This window comes from Clinocottus analis, unplaced genomic scaffold (genome assembly GCF_023055335.1).
Source record: "Clinocottus analis isolate CAN_PGR_092001 unplaced genomic scaffold, fCliAna1.0.p SCAF_20, whole genome shotgun sequence".
Classification (NCBI taxonomy): Eukaryota; Metazoa; Chordata; class Actinopteri; order Perciformes; family Cottidae; genus Clinocottus; species Clinocottus analis.
Window position 1 is genome coordinate 6,931,904 of NW_027175932.1, and position 26,326 is coordinate 6,958,229.

General features: G+C 43.6%; 1 protein-coding gene across 12 annotated transcripts in view; it reads right to left on the reverse strand.

Annotated features, from left to right (window-relative positions):
- Positions 1–1,783: 1,783 nt before the first annotated feature.
- wnk1b (WNK lysine deficient protein kinase 1b) overlaps positions 1,784–26,326 on the reverse strand; it is an 82,080-nt gene continuing 57,537 nt past the window's right edge. For 4 of the 12 annotated variants that reach the window (XM_068586576.1, XM_068586573.1, XM_068586572.1 and 1 more), the window contains 27 exons: positions 25,516–25,608; positions 24,712–24,786; positions 24,021–24,098; positions 22,240–22,458; positions 20,753–20,823; positions 20,462–20,612; positions 20,116–20,232; positions 19,732–19,830; positions 19,488–19,539; positions 19,002–19,148; positions 17,549–18,389; positions 16,920–17,239; positions 16,765–16,835; positions 16,352–16,408; positions 15,252–15,335; positions 15,067–15,103; positions 14,893–14,975; positions 14,419–14,703; positions 14,009–14,280; positions 13,547–13,622; positions 13,324–13,453; positions 12,747–12,944; positions 12,238–12,330; positions 9,937–9,978; positions 8,099–8,271; positions 7,821–7,877; positions 1,784–7,495 (listed from right to left, as the gene is read on the reverse strand). In XM_068586576.1, the coding sequence (XP_068442677.1) occupies positions 7,064–7,495; positions 7,821–7,877; positions 8,099–8,271; positions 9,937–9,978; positions 12,238–12,330; positions 12,747–12,944; positions 13,324–13,453; positions 13,547–13,622; positions 14,009–14,280; positions 14,419–14,703; positions 14,893–14,975; positions 15,067–15,103; positions 15,252–15,335; positions 16,352–16,408; positions 16,765–16,835; positions 16,920–17,239; positions 17,549–18,389; positions 19,002–19,148; positions 19,488–19,539; positions 19,732–19,830; positions 20,116–20,232; positions 20,462–20,612; positions 20,753–20,823; positions 22,240–22,458; positions 24,021–24,098; positions 24,712–24,786; positions 25,516–25,608 (4,353 nt within the window). In that variant the 3' untranslated portion in view covers positions 1,784–7,063. Of the gene's footprint in view, positions 7,496–7,820; positions 7,878–8,098; positions 8,272–9,119; positions 9,979–12,237; positions 12,331–12,746; positions 12,945–13,323; positions 13,454–13,546; positions 13,623–14,008; positions 14,281–14,418; positions 14,704–14,892; positions 14,976–15,066; positions 15,104–15,251; positions 15,336–16,351; positions 16,409–16,764; positions 16,836–16,919; positions 17,240–17,548; positions 18,390–19,001; positions 19,149–19,487; positions 19,540–19,731; positions 19,831–20,115; positions 20,233–20,461; positions 20,613–20,752; positions 20,824–22,239; positions 22,459–24,020; positions 24,099–24,711; positions 24,787–25,515; positions 25,609–26,326 lie in introns of those variants that run through there. The other 8 variants (XM_068586566.1, XM_068586569.1, XM_068586568.1 and 5 more) reach the window with 8 other exon arrangements.

The following is a 26,326-nucleotide window of genomic DNA, read 5'->3' on the forward strand; positions in this document are numbered from 1 at the left end:
AACCCGTAGCTTGGATTTGTCTTCCTGTTTGCTCGACTGAAGAGAAAGGCATTTCATTCACTGTATCTTTTGTTTTCTCCCATATCTGAGAAAATCCGAAAAGATTTGACTGTGGTTGAAGCTGAAGTGACCACTTCCTGTATCGCCCTGTCGCACAACCGAGGAAAGGTAACACAATGTGACTCGCTCTCTGTGGCCCCTGTGGTCCACCTGCACTGCAGGTAGCTCATATTATAAAAGGTTATCTTTTTTTAAACGCTCGCATGTTATAAACAAGTCAGTATTTTCTATTCACAGGAATATTGTTCTTAAGTGTTATTTTTATTAGCCGCACCAGATTGAAATATATTGACGACTATTGAAAGGATTGCTATGGAATTGTGAGACTTTCATGTTCCCACATTCATGCAGGTTGATCCTCCTTGTGACCATGGAGGTGTGTGTGCCTGTGCAGAACTGAAATGGGTCACTTCCTGTAATTATGCTGTGCAAGCCCTCGATGTTTAAATGTGTGTGCGTGCATTTCTTACAACAATAGATGGTTATCACCTTTACGCTGATAGTTACAGTCAGAATGCAACGTCGGCTCTTGTACTGTGACCAGATGCAACAAATTCTAACTCAAATCTACTTCAGGACTCTGGAGTCCCTTTACAGCTCACAGCCAATATTATAAATATAAATGATAAGTATCCCTTAAATTATATATTTACCAAATTGTGACCAAGACAATCTACTCGTCATTGCTCTCTGGTGGACAAACGATGTAATAACAACACTGTGTACAGTACCTCGACATTAAAATGTCTCAGATGAGGTAAAACCAGATGATATATCGTCCCAGATAGTTTATCAGACGATAGTTTGTTCAGCCGAACAGGAACCTCAATGTTGGGGGTTTCCTGTAAGATTGAGAAGCAAAAAAAAAAGGGAACTATATTTATGAATCAAAATGACATCATACTATCTATCATCAGTTGTGGTCAGAATACAAATGTAGCAGCGTGTGGTGCGTGCTCATTGCTTCCCAGTCTGTCAGCGTCTTGCACGCACATGCACACGTCTGTGTTGAAAGGGCGACGCAGAAACAACAACATCGATGTTCAGGCTCATCGAAAATGTATTCATATATATTTAAGATCATTTTAATAACTTGACAAATGACCTTGCCCAAGTTTGATACGGCTCAATAGATTAAGATCTCATTCCCAACGTGTGCAATGTTTGTGCAGTGTGGTGTTCGTATCACAGCAGGGAAACTGCATGAGGGAAATTTATTGTTTTAATGTTCCGGTAAGTTTCATTTCCCTTCCTCGGGCCTCTTTTTCTCTGGACCGACGGTGTTATTTTCATTGTCTCTATGGTGACGGATATTAAGCAGAGATTCACACCTCACAACTGTTTCCTAATTGGCCCCGAAGCAAGAAAGCAAGGGGCTGTTTAATAAGCTCTGGAGAACAGGACGAGTGAATCCTGCGGGCTGGAAGAGCCGCGCTGCAGCCAAGAGGAGAGGATACGGAACTGCAACAAGGAGGGAGATAACACAGATATCATCTTAGTGATGATGGCGTGTCCCACATTGACCGCTGTAAAGCACTTTGAATGGCCTTGTGGGAATAGAAGTTATTGATAAAAGTTGTATTGTTCACACACTTAACACCATGTAAAGAGATATTGGTTGTTAAAACATCAACAGCCGAAAAACATGAATTCAATTCATTCCTATCTTCATATTGATTTATAGTCCAGTCACTCCAAATCTTTTAAAACAACTTTTATTTATTAAGTTTTTACAAATAAAGTAACAAATTTCATTGTATTGTAGCGCAAAGTTTTTTTAATATGAAGCTTGAACACTCTATACTTAGTGCAAAACATACCGTCAAAGGCTGCCGATGACTCCCCACATGTATTTTATTGTTTTTTCTTTCATTCATTCATCCATTTTTTTTTTTTTTAAATCCCACCACTTTGTACAATGTCAAACACGATACAGAAAAAGAAAACCACTGAATTAAGAGTGGTGCAGACAATAAAACTGCGGATAAGTGAGAGAAAAAAAGAAGAAAAAAAAACATGAGAACATCAGAGAAACCAGAAACATATTCAACATGTTGAGAACATTGTTTTCAGTAACAGTCAGAGAAGCTGTTGCTGTGCTTGAGACTCGACATCATTCCACAGGAGCAAGCTACACAAAACAGCAAGGAGATGCACTGAATGTATCTGTGTGTGTGTGTGTGTGTGTGTGTGTGTCTGGATCTGTTGGTGCACTGAAAGGCTTTTTTTTAATGTATTTTTCTTACACGTGGGCACTAAAGTAAAGAGCGTAAAGGTTAGCAAGTGCTAAACAAACACAAACTGAGTCTAATGCGAGCAAGTTGGAAACAAGTATTGCTGCGCGCACACACACACTTGTGTGTGTGTGTGTCAGAGAGTGTGTGTGTGTGTGTGTGTCGGCAGAAAAAGAATCCTACTTTCCCACTTTAACTTCAGGAAACTTCACGATGAGTGTGCCCACACTGGATAACTCTCAAGCCTTTCACAGTAAGAGTCCTTCCACCACAACTCTAAATTAAACTTCACAATAATTGCACCCACTGATGTTTAAATCGAGAGCTTTAACAAAAAACAAAAAAAAGGTCCTCCAGCAGGGGACTTAACTGTCAACCCAAACTGTGACCTCAGAGCGTGACAGCATACTGTAACTTTAAATAATATTGCATTGTAGCCACTGCACAGTTTCTTTCATAGTAATCATGTAGTAGAGACACAGCAAAATATGATCAAACTTCTACTGTGGAAATCATTTGAGGCTCGAGCATTTGCAAAGTGGAAACCCAGGATGTTCCCTGGCTACTAAAACAGCTCCAGTGAGTAAAAGCAGTAAAAAATACACATAATTTAGTTTTGAAAATTCTTTACCTCTGATGTTTTCAAAGCGACATGGCACTAAGTCGGTGGCATCGTTAAAGGTTTGACTTCTTTTAACAGATCAGGACAACCAGAACTAAAGCAAAGTGGCTCAATGAGTATTCACAGCTTCAACCAAACTTGCCTAGTAGTAAAAATGTTGCATTATTATTCATGAAAAATAGAAAATGTCCCCAATAAATGAGCAAAAGCAATGGTTTTTGTTTGTACAAAGTAACCTGTTCATGTTTTTTTCAGGGATTCCAGAACAGAAATTTCCCAACCAAGAAAATAAAACTAAATGTTTTTTAGTAAATATCAAAGTTTGTACCAGATATGTTTCATTTGCGCAGACAAATGAAAAGAGAAAACAGAACAAGGGGGTCAAAGGCCTTGAATCCAAAACCGCCATTATCACTTCCATCGCTTTAACCAATGTCATCACCACCAGCACAACCATCACCACCACCACTGGTCTCACCATCACCTCCTCCAGCTCTTCTGCCTTAAAGCTCAAAGATGTTTCAAAGCCTAAATGTTTAGTTTCACGTCAACATTTCAGTGAATAAAACCTGTTATACCCCAAAGACAACATTCACACCGTTTGCGGTCCTTTTCTGCTGGACAGCAGAAGGCATTCCCAACCAAATCTGTTCAGACGACAGTCTAGTTCTGTTGGTTGAGTATTAAACGGTTCGGTAGCCAGCGTCTTTCCTAATTGGATAACAACGGTTTGCACTAGAGAAGGAATTCAACTATGAATGATGGGGTCCTTGGAAAACAATATTTAATGCCAAAGTTTGGACAGTTTTAGTTATTTTAGCCTCGCGGTTTCTGCATTTCTTTGTTTTTCTGTTCTCTTCTCGGCTCCGTTGGATTGCACCAATCAGGAATCAGCAAGCTTTGAATCAGAATCTGATCGTGGCCACTCTCACTGTCCCACAGCACTGACATCCCTGTTCAGCCCACTTCAATGGATCAACCATGTGTAATTTTAAACTGGGAGTTTAAAATGGAGACAAAAAAGTCAATGACGTGTCTTTTACCAATTCTTTGATTTCTGCTTCTTCCACATGTGGGTCAAAAAAGAATTAGAAGATTGACTCGGTAAAAACATAAGCTTGGAGATGCTTTAACGTAAATAAACTGTATGAAAGTGTCCTCTGCTAACTTTATGCTGGACTCTGAAATACAGAGTGGTTCAAGCTTCAAATACAATCTTCAACAACTTCCTCCTAAAAACTGAAAATATATTCCTGCCCGCTTCTCCCCTCCATAGCTACACTTAAAACCCTGAAAATAAATGTCACTGATAAACCCTCGTGTTCCCTCCATGTCGTGTCGGTGGTGCAACGGGCCTCGCACACAGCCGGGCCTCACTTCACAGAAACAACACCGACTTCAAATGGTGGCCTTTTTCCATCCTACGTGGACAATCTGATTGGTTTGTGCGGCAGCAGAGGCGGAGTCAATTCTTCTCTCGATCACGTCAAAGAGCTAAGTTGGAGAACAATTCTTGCTTTTTTTTTGGGGGGGGGCAAACGCACTCGATTAGTTGAACTCGAAGAGAATTAACCACAAACCAGCTGTAGAGCCAACAGCAGCCATTAACACTGCATCTGCAGCCATCTGCTCCTCTCACACCAGGTCCACGCACCACCTGACTTCAAAGTGACACGACTCAAAACTCTCCACACGTGCCGTCAAGAGTGCTTACTCTAACCCAAGTCCTCAACCCCAAAAGAAAGAAGCAACAGGAAGGATGCAAGGCACTAGTAAGCTCATCCAGTATTCACCGGAAGCTCTAGGGTCAGGGGAAGCGAAAGAGAGCAAAAACAAAAGACAGACTTTTTTTTTCTTTTTTCAAGTACATAAAAATGGACACCATTGGTTTATACATTCACATTCATCTAACAAAAACAGGGAAGGGGAGAGGAGGGAGATTTAAAGTGTCTGATATATAAGTACTGTATTAAGAAAAACAAAAAATAGCTAGCATTACTTTATTATCTAAATATCTACTATCCTGCCGTTCACTTCTAGTCAGGCTTGGAGGTCAGTTTGACTTTCAATTCAATCAGTTTTGAGAAAGGAACTGAAACTGCGGTTGATCGGTTGTCGGTAAGGCATTTGTTTCAGAGCGCGTCCTCGGCCTCTCGGTGAGAGGACGATTATTAAAAAGAGCTGTTCTCAATTTTCACATTTTGCTGCGAATCCATCGGCTGAAAGCAGTGAATTGAAAGTGAAAGGACCCCGAACCGTTCTCTGTATGCTTTTGTAAATTTTTTTATTCGTGATATTTCACCCTAAAACTAATGTTGTCCAACAACATTCGCTAAATAATAAACAACAATAATCACAGTGTTTCCACATCGTACACCGATGTGCGCGTATAACAGGTCCATCAACAGAACACGGTTTTGTTTCTTTTTAAATAGAATAATTATCATTAACAACAATGTACATTGCAATCATTTCAACACACATGTTGAAACCACCCTAATGATGACACAAAGAACTGAGGCATTAGTCTGTGAATGTGTCTGTTATGAGGCTGCTACGCCTCCAACAATGTGTGTGTCTTTACAGAACTCTCTCTTTGTATGCAGGTGTGTGTATGTGTGCGAATGTCTCATGCATTGTGTGTATATATGTGTGTGTCAGATTGCGAGCTGGGGGGCAGCGAGCAGAACAAACCCAACGAAACAAAAACAAAATAAAACAACAAAATGGAATCATCATGGCTGACATTCTAAAAAATAAACAGAGACACAAACTGTACAGGGACTCTGATATTATTCTGTTAACAAGGCCACTTTTTCACGCTGAGCTCTCTCATGTTTGGGCTGCTTTTTTTCTTCTTCTCTAAAAGGTTTTCTGCTGTTATTGCTTCAAATGGCAACAGAGAGGCGGCGAGAGGGATGGAGGGGGAGGCGGAGTCGTGACGGTGAAGAGGTGTTGGATGAGCACAGGCATCCGTCTCGTCCGTTCGGTACTTTAGTCACGGTGCTCCTAAAGTGAGCAGCGGAGCGGGGAAGCAGATGAGGCGCTCGGCTGTTATTTAATGCAAACATTCTCGTGCTGCGCTTCCCTCTTTCCGCCACAGTTTTGTTTCCTCCATCTCTCTCCGTCTGTTTGAATGGTTTGTCAGAACAAGGGAGGAACAAGACACAGAAGGTAACAGAGGAGGAGCGGTCACGATTTTCCTCAAGCAGACGAGTCAAAATGCGTGGACTCTAAACCGGGCTCAGGCGCTAAGATCTTTGATTTGTTCTTGATTTTCTTTTTTGTGCTTTGAAATTAGAACAAATTTCCAAATTCTGAATACTGAAGGAAAAAAAAACAAACACTTCCTAATCACCCTGAACAACCTCTCATCGGAAATTAAAGCTTTGACCTGCCGCTGTGTGCATCCTTCCTTTTAAGCTTACATTTAAGGGATGCAAACCGCTGGATGAAACCCCGCCAGCGCTTGATTTCAGAGTTTGATGTTGACACTGAACACTAAGACCTTGATGCGATGGCCAGCCATGCTCCCCTCTGCATCCACCCGTTTCCTCTTCATAGAATGGCAATGATAAATTTGGAAAAACTGCATTTTTTTTGCACTTTAAGTGCTTGAGATCGTCTTAACACTCGGCATGAAATGGAACAAGTGTGAGCGAGCAATGAGTGCGCATACACAACACCTCACACACCAACAGTAATTAACGCCAATCCCGCACCGTCAAAATCTCTTTGGCCTTTTTCACATTGCACTCATGAGTCTTTTCCTTTACCCGTGAGCATTTGGCTGTCTGCCACATACCCAATCAACGCAGCACAAATGGAGATCGTGTGACTGCATTTATGTCTGTGACAGCTTCACACACACACACGCACACACACACACACACACACACACACGGATGGATGCAGAGGTGAGATGCATCATGACAGACTTTGGCGAGTTGGGCTCAACGCACTCCTGATTTCTTCGCTCCTCTTTATTCCCCGTTTGATCTTTTCTGTTCTTGAACAGGTTCTCTCACTTCAAACTCCTCGCACTCCAGTTCTTCCCGTCCCCTCCAGCCGATCGAACCCGTAACACTCTGTCCGACACCAGTCCGGTCCAGTCGGCCGTGATTCAAACCAGCCCTCTCCCCAAGTCCTACGTGGTCCTCATGTTGGGTCCTCCTGGGTTGCTGACTGACTTCTGGAGAGAGCTGGTCAGATGGAAAGCCTGGAGCGGCCCCTGACCGGGAATCTGGCCCTGTCCACCAACCGTGGGGGGGTAGGGGCCCAGCGGCTGGGAGGTGCTGACCAGTAGAGGCCCGGGCTGCGCCGGGGCCTGGTGCGGCCCGTGAGCCGGACCGGACCATTGTGCACTGTAGGCGGCAGTGGGGGTGTAGTGGATGAACTGGGCAGGTTGGGGTTGAGCTGGGGCGGAGGAGGCCGGCGGGTGGCACAGGGAGCCCTTGCGGGGGGCCAGAGAGGTAGCAGTGGTGGAGTTTGTAGCGAGGTGGGCTGAACCGCCAATGCTGCTGGGACACAGCTGGCCGGGAGCAGAGAACTTCCTGCCCAGACTCGCTGACTGGATGACCTGGAGAGACGGACACACGAGGAAACCTTTATAAACCTTTGCAGGTCCTGAATTATTAGCTCAACCTGAGTCTTGCAGCCATGTGGTGACTTTACACAAATCAATACAAACTACTTGAGACACTTGGCCGGTTAATAGTATTACAGCAAAGAAGTCTCGATGGTCTGTAGGTCTCTTCACATAAAATTAAACTGCCATGTGTAGTCTGCTGTGTCCATTGTACTTAATAAAAAGTTGGAAGTGACAAGAGAGATCATTTTTGTCTTTGGGCCCTCCGAGCAGGTTAATCTGGCCATGATGTCACCGGGTGTATTCTTAAACTAACCTCGTAGCTATGTCCCTGTGCTGGGGCCTGCTGCAGCTGTTTGGCACTCCTCTTCCCCTGAAACATAGTTAGTTCAGTTTACGCATACTTGATCAAACACAAAACAATGTATCCCACAAAAAAATAAGCAGCCTGGAACAATGTACATTGTACAACTTTATCTCCTACTGGATGGATACAGGAGTGTGTGAGTCATTGCTAAATAATCATTTTATTATTATTATTATTGTCAAAACTAATTCTGCTCCAGTAAGATGAACCATAAAACATCAGTAAACCTGTGAGAGGTTCATGGCATCTCTGGCCCAGTTGTCCACCAGTTTATGGAGGTCGTCGGTGAAGGTTCCTTTCCTCTGGTGGGGAGCCGACATGTTGGCGGGAAGACTCTGAGAACCCCCCAAGCTCTGACCCAAACCACCCGAACCGCTCACCGCATTGGTGCTGTTAGTCCCTGTGGAGGGAGAGAGAGAAGGAAGGAGAGAGAGAGAGAGAGAGAGAGAGAGAGAGAGAGAGAGAGAGAGAGAGAGAGAGAGAGAGAGAGAGAAGAGAGAAAGAGGAGCAACATATATCAGGTATTGTTCAAACTAGAAGATGATAATTGATGTTATCTGGTTATCTGAATGAATGAGAATGCATTTCCTGTCTTGACCATGAAAAGTGTGTTGCACGGCCAGGACAGAGTTTTTAGGGGAAGGTCCGCATGTCGACATGTTCGTTATCTCATTTAGTTGCAATGATAGAAATCATGACGGCAGACGGGGACGTAAGAAAAACGATGACACTCGAGCAGCATTTTAAAAACACAACATGGACCCTTTCGTGTGACCAAAAAACTAAGCAGGTTTCAGAATATGACTCTGAAGAGTCCCATTGCTTCGGGTTATTAATACACCGGGCAACCTTTAAAGGCAACATGCCCGGCAGCATTCACCCACAAGATGCTCCGACACCAAAGAATGAATGCTGGACCAGGCCTGCTGAGGATCACAGTGCCCCGCGTGCCACTGATGTCGAGTCCATTCTGTGACCATGAGATGGCACTCAAGCTCTGGTGTTGTGCTTTTTGCCGACCCGAAGCATTAAACTGATCACAGCAGAGTGACTGCAGAACATATCTATCATAGCATGTAGCCTCTATTCGGGTGGAATCAACTTTTTTATAAACTATTATATGACACCAGTGCCAAAAGCACAGCATGTTCATGGTTGCAGATTTAACTCCTTCACGTGAGTGTCTCTCTAACGATCACACAGGGAGCAAATTCTGTATGAAGCGATTATAAAATACTATCTCTTTGCTTCACATTTTGCTGGTTTTTCAAGATAATATCTCAGAAATAAAGGATTTCAATCAAATCTGGATCCTCAAAACTGCTCACACAGCTTTGATAAGATGCATTGTAGATATTTTCCCCCCCAAATATACAGTTTCAAGAAATAATTCAGGCCAGCGAAAGAGAACATCAGGATTAATAGGATTTGCTAAGTTACTCATAAATCAATAATACCACATAATAACTCCCTCCCGAATATAGTTTCATCATCATTCCTTTACTATAGCTTTAATCTAGGCGAATATTATATTTCACAGATCTGTTCATATCAGATGTTACAGGAGAAAAGACATAATAAGCAGGGATTAGCCAGGAAAAACAAACTGCAGTGGGTCTGACAGAAAACTGGAATGTCATGCGAAATAAAATGGAGGGAAATAAGAATGAGGAGACGCTGAGTCATGACTGACTGCAGCAGAATGGAATTCTGGGCAATGTAGTCAAGACCACAAGCCATGAGGATGGAGGGGGGGAAAGGGAGCGGGCAGAGTATCTTAGTGTGTGTGTGTGTGTGTGTGTGTGTGTGTGTGTGTGCTCTGTCAGCTTGAATCTGGGACTGCTGGTCAATTCAGTCATTTCAGTCTTCAAACTGTCAAAATGTTGACATTGAAACTACGTTCCAATAGCTGAAATAACTGAATCGAACTGATCTCAAATCTGGCAGGGGATCAAAGATGGAGTCTAAAGGACATTAGAGGGCGGGAGGAAGCGTGGGAGAGCAAGTGCAAGGGTGGAAGCGGGCATCGATGGAGGGAGGAAAGACCAAAAAGAGAGATAATTACTACAGAGCTGGTTGCAGGGGCAGACTTTTTTCACCATCTTCCCTGTGCGGCCGGAAGACAACGATTGGAGGATTGGGAGAGAGTCAGAGTTAAACCCACGCCCACAACACCCGACAACCAAACACAACGCATCCAAGAAGGATTATTTGAACTTGAAGCAGTCGATAAACAACACGTTGGGGTTGAGTTGCCCAATAACATCTTTACACTGACATCAGTACCTGTAACACAGTGCACTGTGGCGCATTTACGCGCAGGTTTTATAAAATGTTGTGTGTTCTGTAATCTGCACTGTGAGGACGGCTGACCACTGATGTTTGTCTTTAGACAAGATATGAAGGCAACCTTCTGAGGAAGTGCAGACACCAACTTTACGCACACTTACTGCAACAAAAACAGAGCAGTTCATACTGGAATGTACTACACTTGGTTATAATACTTGTTTTTAACAACCAACACTGAGTATTGTCCGTGTACTGTGGCTTGAAGACATTTTTGGGGAACCAACCCCTGGTTCTCATGTGATTCTGAGTCCTCTCTACAGCTCAAAGGGCCGTTCCAGAACTGGGTCCAAATTAAGATGAATATGTATCAAAGTACCCCGTTTCCAGACCTCTGAATGGCTGCACACGTTTGCTCAGCCATTTAAAAAAAAAATGAGGTGAAACAAAATGCCTTATTGTCAGGATCATTTCCATGAATCAAATCAATTTTAATGTTGTCTTCCTCTTTGCGAACAAGAACATTAAGACCCAGGTCTGTCTCCCTCCTCCCTGGCTGTGCAGTGACAGGGAACAGGTGAGGGAGGTGTGAGGGAAGGAGTGAGGGAAAGGAGTAAGGAGTGAGGACGGGTTTGAGCTGCAGAGAAGCGTTCATAAACATGTCTTTATAACACACAAACACTTTACCCAAGACTACATTTATGATTACAATATTATTTAAGAAAGAAAAGTGATCATTACGAAAAGTATAGACTGATGCACAGAACTGTGCTTCACCAAACCAAATTGAATCAAAACCAATAATACATCTTCTATTAAAAACAAACTGTATGGCACAAATCTCAAGTCATCAGGTCCCCACTTGTCTTTGCTTGTTAGTCTGCTTGTTTTCACAGAAGTAAGGGTTAGAAATGGAAGGGTCAGGATTTTAAATTCAGACTGACACAAATAAAACTGTATCGTCTATTTCTAACGTAGTTAACTAAAGATGAAATGTATGAAATGCTCGTTATCAAGCTGGTTTGGCATGGAGAATGATCTAGTTAGCTAAATTGTAAACATGCTGCGCAATGAAGCAATTTGGACAATCCACGTGCATTTTAGCTGCTGTTTTAATTTGCTTGTCTCCCTTAATTACACAGCAGTTATTCAAATAGCGTATGTGCTGTCCCAAGTATTTTGGGACACTACATTGCACCTGATGTTACCACCAGTAACTCTGTTTGTCGCCAAATCAACCGGGACTGATATTGTAATGACAACAACTTTAAAACACACTGGTGACGGTGGCGTTCCCGGTCACTAACGTCGCCTCACAGTGGCTGTATTGTTTTTGGCCTCGAGACAGCGAATTTTGATTAAAATGGCAGCGCAATTTGTTGACTGCCTTTTAAAGTGTTACGTTTAGACAGTTGATGCTTTGCTGAGTCCTTTCTATGAATTATGATGCTGTTATTCTCTGCAGCTAAAAGTGCGGCACTGCACGTGACATTAATGTTTGACTATGTCAAAGGAAGAAAGAGAGAATGGGGAGAAAGAGTGGAATGAAAAATATTATATAATATATATAAGTGAGGATGACTATGGGAAGCTCTGGGATGTATAACATACTGTTTGTCTTTAGGCTACGTTTCTGTATCCTGCAGCAAGCTCTTATCTCTAATTTTATCTTTTTCCTCTGTGCCTGTGCCAATAAATTGCACTTACGGGAGCTATAGTGGACAGATTTTCATTCATGTTTTCGTAAAGAAATTTAGTTTGGCTGGTAATTACAAGCAGAGTACTTGAATCCCAACTGCGGCCGTGAGAAAGCTCTCAGGCTAAGTATTAGCCTGCAGGCTCGCCTGGATGAATTCATGTTCTCTATTAATGCCTGAAAAGCTGACATTATTGGAGACGCCAGTTTTCTGCAGGACACTGGTGATATGACAAGCAAAGGGTCTTCCTCTATAAAAGAAGGAGGCCCATGGGAAGACGGGACGACTGTGACTTGACAGATATAGGAGTACAAAAATAAGAACAAAAGTAAGTAAGGACAACGGGTAAAAAGAGAAGAGCAAAGAAATAAAGCGTTACACACAAAGAGCCAAGCAGGGCGTACTCAGAAAGCGCGTCCTCCTGCCGCCAGGCTTGAAGGCCAAACGCTCCGAACCCCAGCTGAACTTTACACAGCCTGAAGAGAGGGAGGAGGGAAGAGATGAAGAACCAGGAAAGGAGAGCGTAAAGAAGGGAAGAGAGACAAAGAGAAAAGGTAGAGATGAAGAAGACGAAGGGAGAGAAAATGAGGAGAGCAACAAAAAGACAAAAAAAAAAGGGACATAGAGACAGACAGGACAAAAGTAAGACAAGAGAGATATAGAGGAGAAAGAAGGAGAGAGACACAAGTGAAGGAATACAAAGGAAGAATGGAACAGTCAGTTAGCCATCACACTGCTTCACACAGAGCGAGAAACAAATAGAGAAAGACAAAACGATGTGATTTGAGTCTTGTGAGCGAGTGCAGACAAACCAACTGCATGCATTTATGCAAAGTGTTTCTCATGTTGTGGGTAAAAGCATCCCGAGGCCTGCTGCAGACTGTGTGCCTACCTGGGGTGGGAGCACACAGGCTGGGCACAGAGAGCGCCGCCTCGCTGGTGTAGGCCGAGCACAGGTTGTTGCTGGAGGGAGACGGTTTGAGTGGCTGGAGCAGAGTACTGCTGCACGAATCGGCTAATCCTGCCGGGGCTAACAGAGCCAGCTGGCCGGGGAACATGGTGGGGACGCTCTGGGCGGATAAAGTGCTGCCTGGAGAAAGCACAAGGCATGGGCAGGAGAGGACAGGGCAGTAATGACACACCGGAGAGAGACCAGAGACGCAGAAAGGCGAAGGTAATGGACGAATAAGACCCCCGTCACCCGAGACATTGATACAGACACCAACCCCGACACACACGAGCACACACAGAGAGACAAACGGGGAAAGCGGTAGTCAGAAATATTCAAGCTCTGAGGCTGCACCAGCATAAACACAGAGACAATGTAACATTAGGGTAAATGTTTTTGTCCTGGACAAATAAAAAACAACCACAGCATGGCCTGTATTCACTAGAAATAAGCAACAAAACACCTTTCTTTTAACTTTGTGTGAGCCAACTCTTTGATAAATGTTTAATTGAGGACCTACCTGGCTGTAAAGGACTCTTACTGCTGTGCATGGAGCTGGTTCTGGAGGATTTGGAGGATTTGCTTTTGGTGGGACGTCTTCTCCTGCCAGTCAAGCCTAAAACTGGAGGGAGCACTGCAGCTGGAGGGACCTACACAGAGTCCAAAGAAAAGATGGTTGCTTGCTACATACTGTGTGAGGTACTGTTTGTAGCGTTCGGACAGAAGCAGCCACGGGGAGTTACCTTTCCCAGCCTGGTAAAGAGACTGTCTATTTCCTCCTTCTGACGGGAGTGCAGGGCCTGAATCTCACGCATGTGCCTGGTGATGGAAAGACGGAATGAAAAATGTATACGAGGAATAAAATATTGACGGGCAAAAGAAAGGAGAGCAAGGAGCGACGAGAAGGGCCAAGTGTTCAAGGAAGAATATGCCTTTTCAAGAAAAGAGGAAAGAGCACGAGAAAGAAGTAATGAAAGAAAGTGGGTGGTTAACCTCATTCTTGAGGGTGAGGAAAGAGGAAGAGGAGAAAAAGAGAAGCTGAGCACAGCCTTCTATTTTTGGGGGCCACAGGAATAGAAGACAGAAGAAAGCAAAATCTAGTTTACTTCAAAGCAGTTCCACCTAATAAAGAGGTGATGGAAGGGGAAAGAGGAGAGGGTTGGTAGAATAACAGATGTTTGGGAAGAGAGGATGGGATGACTTACTTTTCTCTGAGGTGGCCGACTTCCACTTTGAAGTCGTCATCCTCAAATTCAGAGTCGTTGTCACTGCTAAGGTAGGAGTTATTAAAGGAGTTGTTGTTCAGACTGGGCAGCGAGGCTTTATGAGCAGAGTCTGGACTCAAAAACTGCCCAGGATGACTGGGTCCATTAGTAGCCTGGGCATCGGGTGGAGGAGTCTGCCTGGACTCAAGGATCTGCTCCTGGGCAAGACTGACTGAGAATCTACCAACACGGGCTTCTGGGTTGGTGGTAACCTGAAATAACAGAATAAAATATTAAATGAAATAATGGATAGTGGGACACACAAAGGAGGGAAGGACTATTTCTGTGTTTATACATGTCGTAAATGAACCCCTCATCCATGACACTACAAGACCAAAAACTGGAAATACCTGGAAGCGTCCGATGGTAGTGGTGGGCTTGGGAGAAGTGCAGGGTGAGGTGAGGGGTGAGGGGTGCAGGGACCCTCCCAGAGTCCGTTGGGGGAGTCCGTCCACAACATCTCCTCCTTTTCCTCCTCGCCCTCTCAGAGGAGACGAGGAATCCTTGTGCAGTGTATTCTCCGGGCTGGAGAGACTGGAGGACGAGGAGGAAGACGAGGAGGAGGAGGAAGAGGTGGAGGAAGATTCAGTGCATGCTGGTCGTTGGACAGGAGCAGCTTCAGTAGCCAACGAGACCTAATCAGTGACAGGAGATTGGGAAAGGAGACAATGCAACGGACACACTTAAAATCAACAAATTCAGTCAACTTTAAATTAAAAGTGTATAATAGATCTCTAACAACATGTATGACGTCACCCTGGAGACCCTTTGAAAAGGAAATGCGTAGATGTTTATGAATGGTTCGTAGTGTCGGGAAAACTTACCTGAAATCTTCCCAGTTTGATTCCACCTGAAGGATGAGGAGGACCAGAAGACGACCCCGTTGCTTCCTCCAGTGAGAAGGGAACTGGAGGAAGACAGAGGTTCAACATATTAGAGCGACAGATACAAAGCAGATATAGAGGCGGACACGTGGATTCATAGATTTGTATACATACTTGGTTGTCCCGCTGAAGGTACGCCACTGTGAGACGCCTGAGGTCAGCAAGGAAAGAGAAGGAAGTGGGTTAGCACTGAGGAGTTTTATTGAAATACAATGCCAGTATGAGTAATATCCAAACCTCCACGCGCGTGTGTGTGTGTGTGTGTGTGTGTGTGTGTGTGTGTGTGTGTGTGTGTTTACCTGTGTGAGTGTGCTGACAGGAACGGTCTCTGGGCTCAGTGCTCTCCTTAACTGAGCATCCAGGTCCTCCAGAGGCTGCTGGGACTGGAGAAAGACAGATACACATTTAGACACACGCACATACAATATAAGCAAACACACAGGATCGATCACTGGAGTTGATAAGCAATACAAGCACATGTGTGGTTACGAAGGTTGGTCCATAAGTCACATCATTCAATATCACTTGTTACTGCCAGTCAGCAGATATGACTGTGTGTATATTTTAGAAGCCAGCGCATTGTAAAAGGCATTATCCCTCTCAATTTCATCAGACCCTTCTCGTGTGCCGACACACACACACACACACACACGCATACAAGGCATGCAAGGTATTCTCCTGAGCATTTTAACTGCAATTAAAAAAAAGCAATCATTAAAATGTAAATCTCTTGTGAGCTTCAACTGCAGGAGGATTATCTTAATCAAACAGGACAAGTCTCTTTCGCCCATGAGAGTTACGTAAGGGATGAGAAGTGGACGTTGGTAACTTGGCAGGTCAGATATTTCATAAAAGAGCTACAAGTCATATCTCACTGTTCAGTGGTTCAGAGGGACTATTCTTTGACGGATTCACAGTCACAACAAAACTGTTGGAAACGTAAGTCAGTCCAACGTCTTCTCTGCCTTGAAGTCCTCAGCCGGTCCCCTTTGTCTCTCTCTGTCCATTTGAGTTTCTATGTTTCATTTCTTTTGTATCCTTTCACCAGCATTTCTTCTTTCCTACTTCCTTTCATTATCTATCATTGTTGTTCATTTAAAGTAGTTTTTCTTTGTAGTTTTATGTATTTTTTGATCTCACACTGGAGAGTTCTACTGTTGTTTATTCCCATGTGTTCTGAGTTGTTTACGTAAAGTAAAATGCAGACGAAACATAATGTCTGAAGTCTCACAAGCTTTTAGCATTCAATATGCAAGAATCACATTTGTTTTCACACAGCGGGATCTCTATTTATACGCAGCAGAAAAAGCACAGCTGTATTCATAAGCATTACAGGCTCCTACAGTGTTGCATTGCATTGGTAATAGAACACTAAAATGAGCAAAAAACAAACAAACACCTGTATTAGACAAGGTCCAGGGAAGGATGGCAGGAGTTCTGAAGGAGGAGAACTGGCCTAATCCCAGAGAACCAGAGTCGATGAAAAGACAGAGTGGGAGAAAGGAGAGAGACAAGATTGGAAGAAGAGGTTTAAGAATAGTGCTCGTGGTGGAGAATGTTAAAAGAAATTTGCATGCCAGATGAATTGTAAGGAAAGTGAGTAGAAACAACTTGCAACATCTTATTATTTATAAAGATGAATTAATCTGTGGCTTTTTAACCTTTAAAAGGGTAGTACGGTAAAATACCTGGGTAGTTTCTCTTCCAAACAATGGTCTGATAGATGTCACATAAGTAACTAATACAATGACAAGTACTTTAACTATATGTAATAACTAGCATTGCTATCGACGGCTAAACTGGCTCACTCACCGTTGTCCTGGATGAAGAGGGTTTGGATGGAGTGGTCTGGCCAAAGGAGGAAACGGGGATGACTGAAGAAACTGAAATGATAAAGTCAATAAGCAGCATTATTAAAGCACATGTTAAGTGACCCTACACACATATAAACATATAAATCAACATACCAATCGGTGCAGGGGTGGAGATAGGTGTTCCAGCGCCCTGGATGGGAAGAGGTGACCCAAGTGACAGGCTGGTAGGGGGCTGAGGAGGATTAGCTGGCTGACTGGAGCCAGGTGTGGTGACAGATGTGCTGGAGGTAGAGCAGGGGCCCATTGGGGACGAGGTACCTGCCACATGGGCTCCAGAGGCAGCGTCAGCAGCTAAGACGTCCCCCTGGGTGGATGGCCCCGCTCCACCGAGATCCATGAAGAGAGACCGCAGCTTCTTCTCCAGAGCTTGGATGTCGTCCGGTTTGCCTTGTGACTCGGTGAAGGCCTCACACCTGAGAAATATATCAAGGGATGTTTTGCAATTATGCTCAAAGAAAGAAATAAGCCATGAAAGAACCAAAGCTGGTCGAACTTTGGGAAAATATTAAGTGATTTAATATTAAGATTTAAGAAAATCAAAACAGAAACTGTCTGTTTAGATAATAAATAAAGAAGAGTATGAAACAAAGCATTTGTGTCAGCTTATGGTGTGTGTCAGTTTTTTCGATACTTAGTTGGCACCAGAAAAGTAGTCGGGTACCAAGTCCTTATAAGTAAATAAAGTAAGGACACTTAATAGAGACATATTGTCCACCTCTTACCTTGCATCGCATTCCCCACAGTGTGTGTGCGTCTGCCCAGGCAGGGCTGCCGTCTGAAGCCCCACAGCGGAGGAGGAGGAGGAGGAGGGGGGAGTGTGGATGGGATGGGAGGCGGCGGAAGGAGCGAGCTGGGAGCCAGTGATGCCAGTGGTGGGGATGACAGAGGAGGAGAGGGAAGGCGTAGAGGAAGAGGTGGGAGAGACTGAAGGGTGATCGCAGGAGACTTCACTGGGTGGAAGAGTGGAAGACGGAGGGGAGGATACAAGAGGAAGTGTCTGGGTTGGGGGCATGCTGGCAGGTGGTAACGTGGAGGGTACTGAACTAGCAATGACAGCAGGGGCAGTTTGAGACTGGGGCTGGGTGAAAACCTGGGGCTGAATCTGTGCTTGAACCTGCACCCGGCCTTGGGGTTGGGACACAGGCTGTGGTATCACCTGTGACTGAAGGATGGACTGATTCACCACAGTGGGAGGAGGGGAGGAGGAACAGGGGGGGTTGAGACAGACAGCGGGCATAGAGGAGGGGGTGGAGGTGGAGGAGGAGGAAGGAGGAGGAGGAAGTGAGGCATCCGACGCCTGCTCCTGTGCCTGGTTCAAATTATTAGGGACAAGTCCAGCCGTAGCGTCCACAGTAGGAGTGACTGTGCTCGCCTGTGAAGGGACAGGCGCCGCTGCAGGCTGCACAAGAGGATGGGTGGAGTGGATTGAAGCTGGGGCGGTACTGGGTCCGGCATCAAACTGGTTTTGTCTGAGCTCAGAGAAGGCTTGCTGTAAGCTGATTGCTCCAGCAGACTGGGACAACGCCACCCCCTGGGCCGGAGTTTGAGATGGAGCTGGAGGAACTGGAATAAAAGAAACTCTGTTTTAATCCCAAAAGCCTGTTGCGTTCACTCAGCTACCTTCAGTCTCGTGGTCTTGATTGAATTTGTCACTTGGTCCCTTTTTGGATAATTCAAAAATTCAAGGACTAAGAAGAATTAAAATGTGTATATTCCAATGTTCTCATAAAGGATCCTGCTGAATCTAATTAAATTAATGTCATTGTCCTATTGCATTTGGAGAAAACATTTGCACTATTTAATTTAACAGCATTACAGCTTAATCTGATAAGTGTACACCGACATTTAGTGCACAACTGTGTGTGTGTTTTTGTGTTTAAATTAAAGAAAAACAGGACAACCTGGGTCTTAATTTAGTGTTCGTTTCTTTTTTTTGCCAATCATTATATTTAAAAAATGTTTTTTTTAAATAATGCTTAAAACCAACATTTTATCTAGAAGTCCAACACGTAAGTCTTTACTGGTCATAAGTTGACAGGATGGAAGAAACGTTGTAAACAAATCCTTCCTTTGGAAAAGAAAACAAGTGTACGGTTTGTACTTTTTGGTTGTAAGCGCGCACACACACACACACAAGCACACGCACACACACACACACAAGCACATGGTGCAAACCTATTTCAGCAGCAGGTGCATGGGCATGGGGAGGAGAAGGAGGTGTGGGAAGCATTTGTTCCTTCAGCCTGGCTTCAGGTACTGGGCTGACGATGAACCTGCGACCAGCTGAATGGACCACTTGTGCTGTTGCACTTGGAGTGATGTCTGGGCGGAGAAGAATGTCAAAACATAGCATTGTTAATAGTTCATCTCCGTGAGAACGATATGCAAACTTCTATTCTACAGTTGACCCGCTCAATAAGCAGCAAGAAGCTTTGTGGATACAAACTAGAAGCTTTAAAGAGAAAATATGGGAAATATCTGTGTGAAAATTCTGTCTTGTCTATATGGTGGAAATTCAACGCTGTGTTCGAGGAAACTCCTGCAGTGTGAATGCAGACACAGATGGTTCAAGGCAGGTCTCACAGCTGCCTCCCTGGTGCTCGACTGGCACTTAAAGGAGTGCATGTTGTTATTCTAGAGCTTTTTACTTGTTAGTTTTACCTGGCATGGGGACAGATATAGCAGGAATCTGTTGCGCCAAATCACCTGCCATCTGTAGATCAACAACACAACATGAAGTCAACACTGCAAGATAGATGGTGTAAAAGAAACAAAGGTATACTGTTCAGTGTATATTATCAACAATTATAGTATTTTGTCCATCAAGAACACAATTGATCCCGGAAAAAAAACAAAGAAAAAGACATAAGACAAAGACAAACCGAGTCTACGGTGTTGTATTTACCTGGCTGCTTGTGTCTCTCTCCAGACCCTTCTCAATCACCTCTCGGACCTGCTCAATAAATGACTCCCTCTCACTCTCCAGGATGAACTCACTTTGGACCTGATGACATCAGACATGTATGTGTGTTTGTTGTAAGTCACAGAAACAAAGCTGGTTTGTGCTTCCTATGCCAGTGCGTGACCACAGAGGCATAATGTTGCTCTGTGCGGGAAACTGCTGACTACTCAAAGAAAGGACAAGGACAAAGGTCCAGCAATGATGTGTACTTCAGTGGTTTAGGGTGACAAAGAGTAGATAGCACGCATACTAGCATATTACAGACTTTTAACAGAGGTATCAAGGTATTAATATAGTTGGAGAGAGTGAAAACGACAGTGTGTGTACCATGATCTGGGCGATTTCTTCAGGGTTGTCTCCATCCAGATCAAATCTGAAAGTCACCATCTTCCTGTTGTGGGTCTCCAGCTGACACTCTGCTACCCTGTCTCCTCGGTTGGAGATCTACACGCACACACACACACACACACACACACACACACACACACACACACAAAGACAAATACAAATAGAAAGAAGAAGACGAAGCACCAACAGATCAGTATCTCTCAGTACGTATATTGAAACTCATAACTCTGTAACAACCAATACAGAAAAGAACAGTGGTACAAGTACAAAAGAGGATTCTTTGTTTCATTATAATTTGGGTAGGATTCATAAGATGTGTAATTACATTGAGAACATTGAGTTTCGCCTTTGAGATCTTCTCATGGCGAGATCGGCTTCGCACGGAACGTCTCTGATGCCGCTTGGTGGAGCGCCCATCATGGCGACCTCCTCCTCCCTCGTTGCCGTCACTCAGACCTGAAGTCTCAGAGTGGCCACTGAGGTCCAGAGGAGGAACAGAGGTTAAATTGAATAAGGGAAACATCGGTAAATAGTGAGAGGTAGCAACAGAAAGATTAAATGTGATCCAAAAAAATATAGTTCAGACGTTGTGTTTGCTTGTTAATGCATGTATTACCTCTCTATAGATGAGAGAACTTGAGGTGGCTGTAGTTGAGACTGGGACAGCTCTGAAGACTGAGAGGCAGACTGAAACACACACAGGCACATGAAAATGCACATACAAACACACAATCAAGATGATCGCCGTCAACACAAACACCGGGGACATTTCGGGAAAGAAAACGCAGCAGGAAGGCATGAAATACAAGCAAAGTGTGACAAAAATAGAAAGAGAAAACTAACAAGATAGTAAGAAGTGGGGTCATGATTTTAGAGTAAGACTATATAGAGCAGAACGGAAACCAGAGCATGGAACAAAAGTAACAAAGCAAGAACTGCCCAAAAAGATAACAAACTAGATTGTATTCGTTAGGCGCATACAGCATCTCCAATTGCACATGCAACTCTGCTCAATAATTGATAAATATCTATAAATGATGACTTGAATATTAGAAAAATGGTAAAACTTCAACTTTTGCACTGGGACCAAACAGAAATCTGCAGACGGTCAAACATAGATTCTATGAGACATGATTGTGTGTAGACCAATTAAAACTGTCTCTGACGTCACACCAACAACCCCGTAAGTCGGTGTTGCTTCACCCAAAAAAAGCCACAAAAGCTACTCAACAAACAGACGAGCTATTTACACCAAATTAAACTACAATTGCAAGCCAGTCATATTCATAATCACTAAAAAGTTAATGCTGTGTAAATGCCCAACACCAACTGAAAACAGTTCAGATTGCTACTTTAAAATAACTACCATCTAAAACCACGACTAGGTTTGCAGGATATTGGTCCTCGTGCAATAAAACCAGAGCTGCTGCATGAGTCATATGCAGAGAGTCATCCTGTCTCTACAAGTGGAAACACTTTAGAAACATAATTCCTATTTCTTTTCACCACATTATCATCATCATGGCTTGCCAATTTAGTTTTTTTTTAGATTCTAATCCGCTTATTTTGGCACAGAAATATCAACATTTTTTCTAGTTGTAGGGAATTCTCCAACAACTGCCTTTGGTCCCTGCCCAGGTTCATCTTCTGCTGCAGTTACATCATCTACTTGGCATTTAATATGTTGTATATTAAAGGCCACTACTCTAATACCTCTATCTCATGTACACTTTACAGACTCTCGTATTACTCATAGCCACTTTGCTTCAGTTTGTTTAGCATGTTTAAACAAACATTTCAAACAATTCAATATTTATTTCTGTCACAGTATGAATGCGGACGACTGTACCGTTTACGTTTATATTACTGAATTGCTTCAGGTCCGCAAGTTTATGCAGTCAAGAGAGTCAAATAAATCTGACTTCCAAACTAATAGATATATGGATAAGAATATAGAACGGTCTTGCATCTTACAATGACATGCAGTCCATCCTCTTTCAAATGTGTATCATGGACAAGTAGATATTCCATTAAAAGGCACTTGAAAAGGATTCAAACAAGCCCGGCATTCACGTGCCGGGTCTGACCGTCTACAACCAGTACCTGGGGCGGGGCTTCCATGGGAGTATCAGGCGGGGCGGTGACTACACTGATGATTGGTATCACCGTGGCCAACGGCTGAGGCACAGGTATGGGCACAGGAGGAGGAGGAGTAGGAGGAAGAGGAGGAGGAGGGGAAACAATGGTAGGCACCACACCAACAGGGTGTGGCAGAGGAGAGGGGAGTCGCACCAAGGAAACGGAAGATGGAGTTAAGCTGGGCTGAGAAGAGGAGGGAGGGCCAGAAGGAGGAAGAGGAGGAGGAGGCAGAAAGGGAAAAGAAGGGAGAGAGAAGAAGGTAGATAAGGCCGAGGACAGGGAAGAGGAAAAGGGAGCAACGTCATAGGGAGGATGAGGAAGCAGATAAACCCGAGCAAAGACAGAGAGCGTCAGTCGCTCTGCTAATAGAACAGTGAGCTAAAGCTGGTCTTTAGTTTAACTGCTAGTTCACTGAAAAGCTTCACATCAAACGAAGACTTGCCTATGAGCTTGTGAGTCTGGTTCTTTATTGATCTCCATGATAAATCATGTTAAAATAAAGACACAAGGAAAAAGGAGCCATCTTTAGTTCACTGGAGCGCTGGTCAAGCCCATTAGTGACAAAATCTCAAATTAAACAACAAACTGTGACACAAAGGTTGTGTAAAACACACACGACTCTGAAGATCATGCAACCACAAATATATCTCAACAGGCAATGTACAGCGTGGTACATTGTACAAGGTAACTTTGTACAATGCAAATAGGGAACACTTAATACCATATTAAAACGCACACAAAGGACAAAAAAATACTACCTACAAATGTTGTGTCACACTTCACAAAGTGATTTAACACTGCTGTAAGCCTACATTGAGTTGAAAGGCACTGCGAGTGTGCGTGAGGTTTAATTGTCACATGCATTTCTTTCCTCATAAAACAGTTGCAAAAGGCGATTTCTTTGAGGTGTGAAACCTGCATTGTTTAACTTTGTGTCTTCTAGTGAGCAGTCTTCTTCATCTCTGCCTCTGTTGGCACATCGCTGTGTATCTAGGCGCATTACAGCCTCCTGTCAATAGAGTGCTGCAGGGACGACGTATTTTGATAAGCCAAACCAGGAAGTCAACATCTCACTGGTTTCCCACGACAAAATGCTGGTCGGATTTTTCCATTGCTCTGCGGCAATAATACAACTTCATGATAGTTACACATCTTGTTCAGCAAGATCATCTACACAAATAAAGCTAACGATAGGCTATTAACTAACTACACCATGGTCACATGACCACAGGTAGACACAACAAGGCTGTGAAGGCAGACTACAACCAGGATCCACAAAAAAAAAGAAGCAAAAACTTCACATGGTACCTTTAAATGAACTACATTGTATTTATTTGGTCCATTTATGCACAACAAAAAGGAAGAAATTATACACGATTGCCTTTTAGCTCTGCCTCCTGAACCAAGAGGAGTTAACATGAAGTTATATGGGCCGACAGGTAACTTGATTGGACATTGTTTCAGCAATTGTCATCCTGCATCATCAGGACCCTCGAGGGAAATTAAATTGGGACGACTGAGCTAAAAATGTGTTCATGTATTTGTTGAACACAAATTGTTTTAATTAGTTAGTTCAAAGGAGCATTACATGGGGTGAAGAAAGGATAACTATTAACGACAGACATAAACAAGGGGATTGTCAAACAGATTCACTGACCACATCACACACACCGTCACCTACAGACACACAAGGGCACCGACAGCACGTACATTACAGCCACATACACCTGCATGTGTTCTGGTACCTGAACTAGAGCTAGGTGAGCAGCTTGGTACAGGAAATAAAGATGTTCTAAACTGGGAGACGGACTGAGGTCAAAATACTGTACACACACGTACACACACACACACACACACACACATCCATGTGAACAGACAAGTAGACATGTATAAACACACATAAGGACAAACCCGGTGATAAGTGCAGGCAGCAAGCCAGAGAGTGGAAAGAAAAAAATAGAAGAAAACAATCTGAGTTGACGAAGTAGAAAGAAGCAAAGTGACGAGCAAAACATGCAATAATACAGCACAGGCCAAGAATGACATTCAATATGAAGACCGACGGCAACTGTGTGTACATGTGAATGTCCATGTGTGTCTCTGGGTGCCTCCGTGTTTAAATACATCGACAGTAGAGCATGTGGATAAACTACACACTGTTTGGAACCTAAACTAACCCTGAGGCATACAAATGAAGACTGTAAGAGGTCAGTGTTTAATGAACTGGCTGCAGCATAGATTTTAGCATGTGTGACAGAATGTTTAAGTGTGAATAATTACTGTAATGTACAAACAGGAAGATGTGTGTGTTTTGGTAAAGATCAATGTAGACATGTATAAATAATGTCAGCACCAGCTTGTGTCCACTAGGAATGTGCTCATGGAGTATTGTGTTACATGTACAGTATATTTCATTAGTGGTGCCACTTTACGTACCTGGGAAGATGCCTGTGGCAGAGATGTGTGTGTGGGGCTCTGAACTGATGTAATACTGTGACTAGAGGAAACAACCTAAAGGGAGAAGGGAAAAGAGTGCGAGACAGAGAGGGGAAGGAGAAGAGAGAAGAATTAGTCAATATGAAAATAAATACACACGCACGCCAGTATCTTTTTATGCTTTGATACTTTTTATAGATAGTGCAGTTCCCTGTCTCGTCCTGCTTATTATAATCTGGATAAACTCCCAGTTATGAGAAACCAAAATTAGTTGGAAAATGCTAAGTGGGAAAATCAACCTTATCTAATTAAATTCAGTTATTTATAACCCTGTATCGTTAATTTCCTAATTGGTTGTCAACCAATATTACAATAAAAACAAGTATTGGCTGTTTTGCCTGTTCAAAATGACATCGTTTTTCTGATCAAAAACATCTGATCTGTGATCAACATCCAATTTCATGCTCAATCAAATCGGTTTAGGGCTGCAATTAGTTCTCCGCGGTGGCTTGTGCCGGGGGCAAACACACTTCCTCAGTACCGCTGCAGGCAAACAGCGCTCTGTGGGAGTCGATACCTCGCAGCAAAGGCAACCGCTTCAAAGTGAAAGCCGACACACCAGTTATCGCTGTGTAAGCACACAAGATGAGGTATTTTTGTTTTGAATCTTTTGGGGGTTTGAACATCAAGAGGATGTGGTCTTCAAAGTGAGAGAAAACTGATACAATGAAAGAAGATGGGGAAGACTGGATGTCTAAAAAGTGACCGTTTCGGTTGCTTCGGCTCTTTTGCTCGTTTTCTTACCTGTTGGGGGTTCCCGGGAGGAGCTGAATGGGTGGTGACGGGGACCAGAGGGGGTCCCGGACTGGACTGGGGGGTGGTAGTCTGAGCCTGTTGCTGTGGAACAGATTCAGAGAAAGACAGACAAAAGGGTGGACACAGAGGACGAGATGTCGAAGGATATAAAAAGGTTGGAGGGTAGAGGCGGGAAATCAAGAGAAATTGGCCAATAAGGAGAAAGAAAAACAAGAAGAAGAAAAAAAATCAGAGCACGTTCGCAGTTTGTCAAGCAGAAACTGTACATTAGTGCAAACACAAGGTACTTCTGCAGTTCTCCAGTGATCAGCTTGTAGTCTACATATCCTTCTTGTGTATGCACACATGCACCCAGACAACGCTCATCTATACGGCCACAATTATAAGCACACCAATACCAACTGTGTACACAGTTCGTAGTGTAGCATGTACAACAGTACAGGCACAGAACTGGGGTTAGGCAGGGGGTAAGTACAGGGATTGTTTTTCACATGCAGGTCAAACCCTTAGTAGTGATTGGTAGTGATATTAAGTCAAAGAAGCGTGAAGTAGAAGCTGGACTACGGACACCAAGTCCTTTACACGCCTCACCACGGTTTTCTCTAAAACACACGTCTAAAACACGTCTATTGAATGCGATGACATGTGAGTCATGATTGTGGTTGCCTGTTCCTGACGACGATATCAAAGTAAAATCAGAAGCGAGAAACTGCAAACAGGCCCGAGTCATGTTTAGTTGACACATTGCCTGATATCGTCACGTTCAGAACGTTTTGCAGATAATTAGACAAAAAATTCC